This window comes from Xenopus laevis, chromosome 1L (genome assembly GCF_017654675.1).
Source record: "Xenopus laevis strain J_2021 chromosome 1L, Xenopus_laevis_v10.1, whole genome shotgun sequence".
NCBI classification, from domain to species: domain Eukaryota; kingdom Metazoa; phylum Chordata; class Amphibia; order Anura; family Pipidae; genus Xenopus; species Xenopus laevis.
The window spans coordinates 150,588,044-150,599,363 of record NC_054371.1 but is presented as its reverse complement, the minus strand read 5'-3'; the positions used below and the strand labels follow the sequence as shown (position 1 = coordinate 150,599,363).

General features: G+C 38.4%; 1 protein-coding gene across 4 annotated transcripts; it reads left to right on the top strand.

Moving 5' to 3' along the window:
- Nucleotides 1-863: 863 nt before the first annotated feature.
- Nucleotides 864-11,290, top strand: psme1.L (proteasome activator subunit 1 L homeolog). 4 transcript variants are annotated; one of them, XM_018248108.2, is made up of 12 exons: nt 864-940; nt 2,103-2,214; nt 3,568-3,600; nt 4,009-4,071; nt 4,203-4,298; nt 5,582-5,627; nt 8,632-8,729; nt 8,889-8,957; nt 9,056-9,123; nt 9,607-9,661; nt 10,514-10,600; nt 11,091-11,290. In XM_018248108.2, the coding sequence occupies exons 2-12, from the start codon at nt 2,176-2,178 to the stop codon at nt 11,169-11,171; spliced, it is 735 nt and encodes a 244-aa protein (XP_018103597.1). In that variant the 5' UTR covers nt 864-940; nt 2,103-2,175; the 3' UTR covers nt 11,172-11,290. The 4 variants fall into 4 exon arrangements, with proteins under 4 accessions (XP_018103597.1, XP_018103614.1, XP_041437680.1 ...); XM_018248125.2 differs by lacking the exon at nt 864-940 and adding an exon at nt 1,431-1,477 and having other exon boundaries at nt 2,065-2,214; XM_041581746.1 differs by lacking the exon at nt 864-940 and adding an exon at nt 1,459-1,477.
- The last annotated feature ends 30 nt before the right edge of the window (nt 11,291-11,320 follow it).

The following is an 11,320-nucleotide window of genomic DNA, read 5'->3' as shown; positions in this document are numbered from 1 at the left end:
CATACATGGATGACTGAGTTCAAAGGTTATAAAGGAGTTGTTTACCTTTAAAGTAACTTTTAATATGACATAGAGATATTCTGAGACAATATGCAATTGGTTTTCATTTTTTATTACTTGTGGTTTTTGAGTTATTTAGCTCTCCAGTTTGCAATTTCAGCAATGTGGTTGCTAGGATCCAAATTACTCTAGCAACCATGCATTGATTTGTATAAGAGACTGGAATATGAATAGGAGAGGCCTGCATAGAATGATGAGTAATAAAAGTAGCAATAGCAATTCATTTGAAGCCTTACAGAGCATGTGTTGGTTAAATGGGGTTAGTGACCCCCATATGAAAGCTGGAAAGAGTCAGAAGAAGAAGGCAATTCATTCAAAAACTATAAAAAAGAAAAAATGAAGACCAATTGAAAAGTTGCTTCCAATTAGCCATTCTATAACACACTAAAAGTAAATTTAACCAAGTAGTATGACTTCCATGCTAGTAAAAGCTGAGAACACACCACACCATAGCACATTCCATATTAATATTCAGTAATCATCGTGAGAAGCACCCTAGCTCACAAGGGCACTACTGAATCTCAACAAGGAAACCAATCACACACCCCAAAACCACACACACGTGTGATTTACACCTTTATCAAGCTATGGGCTATTCACTTAGGAAATGCACTATAACCTCCAAGATTTGTCATTCTGAGCTATTGTTATGGCCCCCTTCCTCCCTGTGGACTGCTGATAAATGGGAGTTCTGAATCTCGTACTGTGGACCTAGTACTTCCTCGTGTACAGCAGCCATTAGAGGGTTAATTCTGAATATTCTTACTTGGGGTTAATTAGCATATAGCCTGCTAGGAAGCCCAGTGGGAGAGCTTAGGCCTGAAAAGAGAAAGAGCAGAACGAGCAGCAGTGGCAAGGCACTTATTTTTATACAACAAAGGTAGAGTGATTTGTTGGACTTTATTTCGCTGCTGGAAATCTCAGTAGGGGACTGGTCCTATTGAGGAGTTAAAGTTGAGGCAGATCAAGGGAATCCAATAGGATTGGACAGGATGTAGGGAGAGTTATAAAAGTTTTTGCCCCAGTCTCAGAACTCTGAAGGCCATACTAACAGTAATGAACATGGCAGCAGGCCCGGACTGACAATCTGTGGGTTTGGGCAAATGCCAGAGGGGCTACTGTAAGGTGCCATAGTCATTATTTAGTGGGCTGCTGGGGGCTGTTTGGGTCTCTGTGTAATTGAATTGCCAGGGCCTATTTTAAATCCCAGTCCAGACCTGCATGACAGCATGAAGAAAACTGGGCAGGTGGCAACCCTAGCACTGATCCTGGGCACCTCTTCTTTCCAATGCCAAAATTGTGTCCTAATACAGTATTACAGTAATACAGTAATAAATCCACTTCCTCTGTGATTGCACCTTCTAGAATGGGTGGGCCAGACAGGAGCGCCCCTATCTACAGCCAGTAGCACTAACAGGTAGGGGAACACAGTTTTTAATTTGATTTACCTCTGACATTTCTGCAGCCAAAGCTTTCTCAAAAAGTTTGATGCATTTTGTGTGGTTGAGGGGTGAAGTTCATTTGTAAGTGTGAATGTTTAAGAACTGGTAAGGTTTTTTGTACTTTTATAAATATTACTTTGTATAGAATTTTGCTTGACGTTTGCTAACTTTTAAAAAAAAAAAAATTACATTTTCGCCACCTAATCAGGGCATCCGATGGTTAAAAATGAATATTCAGTCAGTTGACACACAAGGAGATACTTTCCCACTGCAGCAATTTTAATTTTACAGCAGTGGTGTAACTAGATGTTACTGGGCCCCACAACAAATTAATTTTAGGGCCCCCAACATATCCAGATGTTATCATTTTTTACAAATATATGTTGAATTGCTCATTAATTAGGGCCTCATGGGGCCCCCTATACCCCTAGGCCCCCCTGTAGTCCCAGGGTCTGCTTCCTCTGTAGTTACGCCCCTGTTTTACAGTATATTTTGCATATTTTCCTTTTGATCTTGCACTATTTTCCTATTACCATCTCCTCTCCCCTCCCTCCATCTTTAGAAAAGCCCCATTCTTTTTACTTTCACTTTCAACTAAAGGCTCAGACGACAAAACCAGACGCTCACAGTGAGACAGATAAACGACCTACAGGCTATCTGAACATTCTACAAGATGACAACTGTACATATACCACCATCTGCGCAGGAAAAAGTGTGTATTTCTATATCCTATATTTGCTATATTAAATAGTAAGTGTAACCGTGACTATGCAAAACCCTGAGTGTGTGTTAATGTGTTTGTGTCTGTGTACTGTAACTATGTAACTGCTGGCATTGTAAATGTAAGTAAATGTAAAGTACATCAAGTTATATATGCTTGGATTTACAGGTGTATTTTGTATGATCAGGCCAGGGCTTTGATTCTGTGTAATTAAATTCGATAGTGACTGTACATTACAGAGACAAGATGAGGCCTGTGGTTTCATTTTGCCGTGCTGGATTGAAACAGTTCTACTTACGGAAGTTCAGTGTTAAAGCTATTAGCAGGGATATCTGGCACCAATGGTGTAACTGCCTGAAATAATATCTTCCTAGATACTGTTTTTGTTCACGCTCTTGTAAAACATGCAGTGTTCCAAAACAAATGGCGAAACCTGAACTGTAATAACACAGACAACAGTATTTTATAGTCAGATATAAGAAGATTATATATCCAACAGATGTCCGATAAAGCGTCTTGAAAAAATATAGTGTGTATGTATTGTTAAGGTTGAATTATTCTTTAATTAATATCCAGCTACCTCTAGAAATACAGTAGATATCGGTACACTGTGCACGGATACATACATAGTCATACAGTCATTTATAAGGATAATTGAAGTCGACAAGAACAGATAAATACATTGCTCTTTTATTGACAAAAAGTGTTGGTAGGGGTTGGTAGGAGTTACTGTACAAAAAAAAATGTAGTACCTCATGCATTCCGTATACATATCTAATGAAGATCAATGGAGGAACCTAGTGGCACTTCTAATCTATTAAAGAGGAGGGGGTGGGGTTATCTTATTTCCTATAATACACCAGAACCACTGTGCCTAAATGTAACTAATAAGCAACCTTATAAGAATGTCTTATGTAGTTCTTGCCTTGTGTCAGGCCCAGACTGGCAATCTGTTGGTTCTGGCAAATGCCAGAGGGGCTGCTGTAAGTTGCCATAGACAGTCACTATATATTGGGCTGTTTTGGCCTCTGTGTACCTGAAATGCCAGGGCCTGTTTTGAATCTCAGTCCAGGCCTGCCTTGTGTATACTGTACTATGGATTTATAGTTTAGCAGCATATTTGCAGTTAGGAAAGCATAAACAGTGACAAAATCCACCTATAACCCGGCTCCTCTTCACCTGCACCAACATGATCTCGCAATAGCATTAATCACTGCTTTGATTACGAGTGTTCCCTTTGCTTCTTCACTACTAAAATTCTATTGTATACATTCTATATACTGTGGCCATTAGCTTTTTTACTAGATTTTTTATTGTGTGCTAATGCAGATTTCCATGTTGCAGGTTGCTGCATTTCAGAAGCAGTTTTCTAAAGAGGTGAGACAATAACACAATTACATGTATGTGTGTGTGATGGGGTTTTATTATTTTTGATGTTCCATAAGTATGGAGACCAGGTCCCAATGCCATTATCCAGAAATTAAACAATAACGTTTCTGCTATGGCCCATCTGTTTTTGGTCAAAAGTAAGAGATTGTCTAAATAAGAGCAGTTGGTCATGGGTGTGCAGTGTTCATCTCCTGAATTATTGTTTAATGCCTACCAATATCCTTGGTTCATGGTTGCTATCTAGTTGTATCTCGGCACCTTCCTTAAGTCCTTAAGAGTTTATGTTTTCTAGATTTCCAATCAGCTCTGTGAAGTGTTAATTTATATTACAGTTACGCATCAGCTGGTTTCTCTATAAAATACAGTATATATATATATTCTCTTTTTTTCCTGCAGGCAGATAATCTAATTACAGTTGGAATTCCACAAAAGATAAATGAGCTGGACCAGCTTCTGTCTGTAAGATGGGATTGAGGGTACAGTACGGGGGTGGGGGAAGAAGCTACAGCTGGGGACCCATTTTTTATTGAAAAAAATAGTTTCAGTTCAGTACTGATCAATGTTTAATTTGTGGTATATTATCCCTTTAGTCTCCAGAGCTGAATGTATCAGATCTGAGTACACTTCGAGCTGAACTGGACATACCAATTCCTGATCCAGAGAAAGAAAAGGAGAAAGAAAAACTGGTGAGTGAAGGGTAAATGACATCTTGATTGTATCCAATTATTAGCCATTTAGAAGAAAAAGAATGGTAAATAATACACAGTTAAATGGACCCCCCCCTCCCAGTGGTTTCTTATTGGCAGAAGCATTTTAGTTGCTGAGTGGCATTGTCTAATTTAGAAATGCAGATTGAACAGTAGTGTTTGATAGCACCCCGGTAACTATCTACCTCTTACGTACTACAACTTGAGATCCCACCCCCAGACAGCATCAGTATCCAAAAAGTATATATCATGGCGCACTCCATAAGCCAGGATACTATTAAAACTCCATTCTTTATTTATCCATATAAAAACATAGGCAGTTCAAGGTCGCAATCATATCACAGAACCATACGCTTGACATGTTTTGTAGCCTAACAGCCACTTTCTCAAAAGCACAAATGGTTCCATTATTTACACAAATTTAAATACCTTCAAAGCCCACCCAGTAAAACCATTAACCCTTTACCCTCACTTTGCTAGACAAATTAACCCTTGTGTGCAAAATTACAAAGCATAGCATATAGTGATTAGGTCCATATAAAAAATGACAAAAAATAACTGTTGGGAGTTCCACAAGGATTTACATATTCATGGAAAAGATATATAAAATTATAAATATATAGTGAATAAAGTACCCCCTCTTGTAAAATATAAGGATATTATAAGTTACCGAGAAGTTTCATGACCATATAAAAACACGAGGCCGAAGGCCGAGTGTTTTTATACAGGTCATGGAACTCCGAGGTAACTTATAATATCCTCATATTTTACAACTGGGGGTACTTTATTAATTATAATACACAAATTTTAGTGAGTCATGTGACAGAAATTACATCACTACTCACCGTTTATAACTGATGACATCACTACTCACCATTTATAAGGATATAATTTACAAGTTATTCATGGCTTTTGTGTATTATATAAATATAACTCGCATCAATAATAAAAAGATAATTCCCATTCACGATTCATACCTTCATAATCGTTTTCAGGTGAAATGGGAATTATTTTGTTATTATATGGAGTGCTCCGTGATACTGTACTGTATATACTTTTCGATCAGAAATGCAGGTTGGCCTAGAGAAAAAATGAAAGCTTGTGTAAGGAATTTGTATGAAACTCATGGCCCCCCAATTTTTACCATCTTAGGCCCAATCATTTATGGCCTGCCCACAAATCTGGGCCTTTTTAACTGCCCTTGTACTGTATGGGGCTTGCTCAACTGATATCTGGTTGAAAATCTTCCTTTTTATCTTTAGAAGAAAGAAAAAGATGAGAAAAAGAAAGATGATGAAGAAGAGAAAGGTAAAAGTGTAAAACCTTAGGATTTTTTAAAACCAAAAGAACAATTAAAACCACCAGAACTTTTCTTTATAGGGCATAACACTGATGTGCCCCTTCTCATATCCAACGACCCAATTCTTATGGCACTAAAGTAAGAGATTTAAGAGAGAATCTGGGGAGTTGAGAAAGAAGACAGGTTACTGCTAATATATTTTCAATGGTTCCATGAATAAACTGGTTGCAGAATAAAGTTGCACATGGCACTCACTGTAGTGTGGTAGCAATTTTTTATTCTTCCCAGATGTACTTCTTGCAATCATTTGGCACTGTTCTGTTTGAGTTTTTACACATGGGAAAAAACCTTTTTCATACTGCATATTCTTTCAGCCCTTTGAGCATGCACATCAAAGGGCAAATATACCCTCCCCCCTTCTTTATGACTAGCGATGCACTGAAATCACTCTCTTGGGAGTGGCTGAATTCTTCATCAAAACTGAAGCCAAACCATAATTTGCAAATCAGGGCAAGTAAAGGCTAAAGAGAACTGTGCACACTGTGCGGTTTAAAATTTAACTTCTTTATTTATGTGAAAAAAAGTCACAGGATTTATATGGTTTGGATTTAGTTTGGCTGGGCACTTGGATTCGCCTGAATCTTGGCTGAATCCCGAACCGAATCCTGATATGGTGCTTCCCTATTGGTGACTTAAGTTCATTCAGTTGGTAGAAAAGGTGAATAAAATAAACACTGTCGGAACTTCCAAATATAAATTATTTATTTTTCACATACCTACCTGATTCTACAGATTGAAACTGAAAGGAATCCATGATACCTGTACAACCCATTTTCCAGAACCCCTTAGGCTCAAAGTTTCATTCCCATCCCTCACCTTCTTCCATTAAGAAGTAATGGATTTTGAGACTTGACATCCCTCCAGAGAATTTGTGTACCACCCACTAAGAACCATATATGCATTGACCGACCTGGCATATCAGAGACATGTTCTTTAGTGATCCAGAGACCTGTGATTTCAATTCATGGGACTAAAGTTGACTTTTTGCCTTTGGGGCAGTTATTTGGATAATTTTACATTTGAATATTCTATTTAAAGGGGTGGTACATTTTGGCTTGTTATAGAATGGCCAATTCTAAGCAACTTTTCAATTGGTCTTCATTATTTAGATTTTTAATTACATGACTTTTTCTTCTGACTCTTTCCAACTCTATAATGGGGAGTCACCCCATCTAAAAAACAAATGCTCTGCAAGGCTACACGTTTATTGTTATTGCTACTTCTTCATCACTCATCTTTCTATTCAGGCCTCTCCTATTCCTATTCCAGAACCATAGCCATATCAGTTGCATGGTTACTAGGGTCATTTGGACCCTAGCAACTAGATTGCTGAAAATGCAAACTGGAGAGCTGTTGAATAAAAAGCTAAATAACTCAAAAACCACAAATAATAAAAAATTAAAAAAACAATTGCAGATTGTCTCAGAATATCACTCTCGAAATACTACATGTTGACTCAAAGGTAAACAACCCCTTTAAAGGGAAACTGTCATGGGAAAAAATTTTTTTTTTCAAAATGAATCAGTTAATAGTGCTGCTCCAGCAGAATTCTGCACTGGAATCAATTTCTCAAAAGAGCAAACAGATTTTTTTATATTCAATTTTGAAATCTGACATGGGGCTAGACATATTGTCAATTTCCCTGCTGCCCCAAGTCATGTGCTCTGATAAACTTCAATCACTCTTTACTGCTGTACTGCAAGTTGGAGTGATATCACCCCCCTCCCTTTCCCCCCCCCCACCAGCCAAACAAAAGAACAATGGGAAGGTAACCAGATAACAGCTCCCTAACACAAGATAACAGCTGCCTGGTAGAGCTCAGAACAACACTCAATAGTAAAAACCCATGTCCCACTGAGACACATTCAGTTACATTGAGAAGGAAAAACAGCAGCCTGCCAGAAAGCATTTCCCTCCTAAAGTGCAGGCACAAGTCACATGACCAGGGGCAGCTGGAAAATTGACAAAATGTCTAGCCCCATGTCAGATTTCAAAATTGAATATAAAAAAATCTGTTTGCTCTTTTGAGAAATGGATTTCAATGCAGAATTCTGCTGGGGCAGCACTATTAACTGATTCATTTTGAATTTTTTTTTTTTCTTCCCATGACAGTATCCCTTTAAGTTGATTTCAGGCCAGTATTCAACCAATCAGTCTTTTATGAAGGATTAAGTATTCTGACTTAACCAAAAGTATGACTTAAGACATCCCTATAGTAAAGCAGTTTGTGCAATGTTTGTCGCCTTGAACAAGCACAAATCTATTAAATAATGTGTTGTTTCATTCTAACACAAATACCTGAATGTTTGCATCCACAATTACTTTTTTTATATAAATATTTATAAGGCCCTTCCAAATCACAGGTCACCTGGGTTCCCCTGTATAGAGGAAGCAGACTTAGTACAGGTAGGGCCGGATTTACACAGCGTGCACCCCTAGGCCTGCTGTCGGTCGTCGCCCCCGTCTCCTCCTTTTTATTCATCAAATTTTCATCATTGGGACCGGAGCAATGGGGATTGGTGCACGGGAGATTTTAAAAACTTGCTCATCCCCAGTGTTTTTGAACCAATGTGGTTGTGGTTGGGAAGCCACCCCCTAAAATCCTGCCGCCCTAGGCCTGGGTGGCCTCTCCACAAATCCAGGCCTGGGCCCAGGGTCCTCTACTCAGTCCTCAACTGGAGTTATCGGAACATGTCTATCAGGCCATGAATGAAATAATGTGAGGAGCCTGTGGAAAGCAATTGACTGCAGACCACATATTTGAGCCAGGGTATTCTGCTTCATCAATATTTGAAGAAGCTGTGAAAGATTTTTGTTTCGGCCACATGCTAGAAGATATTTCATGAGGTTGTGATTATTGATTTTTTTTTTAATTTTGAATCCAGCCATAGCAAATTATTAGTGATATAAGCATTTTCATGACCATTTCTATTATTCTTTTTCACTTTCAAGGCCCTCCATGTGGCCCTGTTCCCAGCAATGAGAAAATTGCCAGTCTTCAAAAAAGAATTAGGAGTGAAATCCAGGAATCAAAAGAGAAACTGAACATGGTAAGAGAGGTGGGCAGTACAAAAATCTCAGGATGGATTAGATAAGATGTAGTACATAATTTCAGTGCAGTCAGTGAGCCAAAGGTTAACTTGTTATTTATAGGAGATATAGGGTTGATGAGAATAATGTGCTTAGAGCAGTGTACTTTCTAATTTTAGGTCACTCTGTGGCTGCAGCTTCAGATTCCCCTGATTGAAGATGGGAATAACTTTGGAGTAGCTGTACAGGTAATCAATGCAGCAGTTTTAATTAGACTGGTGACCACCTATATAATAGTTATACTTTACTATTCTAATTTTTGTTTTCCTTTCTCCATTTTACTTAGGAAAAAGTGTTTGAACTGATGACAAACGTGAGAACCAAGCTTGATGCATTTCAGACCCAGCTTTCAAAGTAAGTTTATCTACAAGTCAGTTATGAAAATGAGCCACTTAAAGAGGAAATCCTCCCCATATTTACAAATGACCACTATACTTACAAATAACTTTGAAATCTATAATGGATTTGCTTAGAACTCCATGTCAATGCAGGTACTGTATCTCTGGGCTCCCTAACAAGCTATTTGGACAATCCAACAATGGCGCTAGATTTTTATATAAATGGCCCACAGAGGACCACAAGTTGGGTTGTTTCTCACTACTTACTATTAGAACAAACCATAAAGAGTCAAGAAGATATGTTTTAGCTGCTGTAGCCATGAAAATATAGCAATTTCAACAAAACAAACAGTTCCTACACCTACACCGTAGTAAGAAAATTGTATATGTGATGCCGTTATGGCTTTAATTTCTGATTTGTAGCTGTATTTCTAGAAAAGAATTAATCACTGTTAATGGAAACCTCCCTGTCTTAAAATGCAATTGTTCCCACCATCAGATATCTCTCTGAGCGAGGTGACGCAGTGGCTAAAGCAGCGAAAAGTCCTCATGTGGTAAGAACCTTTGGCTACTTGTAATATTCCAGTGAATGATTGCATTATATCCTATAGCGAGAAGCCATTCAGGATCGGTCCTTGTAGATATGGAATTCTAGAGATTAGTGCTGCTACTTAGTGATGATGTTATACAAACAAGTCTTCTGAACCAATGGATGTTTTGGGGGCCTTATAGTATGCAATTGTAGTAGAGTATGTTACTTTCTGCAGTGGGTTTAGAGCAGTGGTCCTGCCTTGGGTGTATATAAGTTTGGCTTGACACTACCAGTTAGTATGTATGTCATTAGGTGCAAATCAGTTGCATCCACACACTTTGCCCTTATTCAGAATAAGGGAAGCAAACGAGGTTGCAAGCACCTTTTTTAATATTCATTTTTCTAGTGATTATATGTAAAGCAGGTCTTGCCTTAACTTATAATATGGTTAGTATTTATATAGCAATAGAAAAATGCTCTCATCTATTTGTTCTGGGCCAACTGTTTGCTCCCATTGAAAATTCATATTAGCTCCCTTATGTTTGCCTTTCTGACCTCCTGTTTATTCCCATGTTACATATCAAAGTGTGAAAGAGATTTTAAATTTAGACCACTGCATACAAATATTTTTAAGTGTCTCCACAGTCAAACAGGTTTGATTTTCCCATCATGGCAAGAACTGCACTGGTGCATTGATGTGGTCCTATTCCAACAGCCTAAATTGGTGGCCTTTATGATCTGACCAGCCCAAAGTGGACATATCAGGGAAACATCTGCTCATTTAGTGACCTCGCCAGTTACATCGTACTCCCCACAACTTGTTTCTGTAATGCAATGAAACATTCTCCCTCTTAACCACATTTTTTTTTTACAGGGAGATTATCGAGCTTTAGTACATCAACTGGATGAATCTCAGTATTCAGAGCTCAGACTCACAGCCCTGGAGATTAGGAATACCTATGTAAGTGTTACTGCATAAAGTGCATCTGCCCAGTAACTGCCTCAGCCTGTGGAAAACCACAGACCAGGAATTAGCCCCAATGCTGATATTGGCTTTCTTCTTTGCCTGCACCTGGAACGAATACATCGGCCAGGGTGCAGGCAAACATGGGGGATTTTGGTGCTGAAATGTGAGAGTTTGCAATTTTAGGCTAAAATCTACCACAGTCGTTCTGAGTGCAGAACGAGTGTGTTCAGCACTTGGATGCACCTGTATGAGTGCAGCACTATTGGTTAGATACAGGCTGCATTTTGTTCTTAACTTCCCTGTGGTGAAAAGCCCATAAGTATGAGCCTTTAAATTGAATTCTAACCACTAATTGCTCTTATGAAAAATCCCCTCCTCATATCAGTAAGGCACAGAATGTAACAGACATATGATCTAGGAATGCCTTGCATTTATGAGTTTGTTCTAGAAAATAAAATGTGATTTTTTTTTTTCCCCCTTTTAGGCTATTCTTTATGATATTATTAACAAGAATTATAACAAAATCAGGAGACCACGTGGGGACGGCAAGAGACTTATCTACTGAATGTACCTGTGATTCTTACTTGCCCGGTCAGCTATGTGGCCTCACTATAAAAAAAAATGCAGTCCCTTGCATGATTATGTAGAATTTCTTTAACTATAATAAAGTCTGGATCAATGCTATAGATTCTAATCTGATTAAAGGATGTGGCT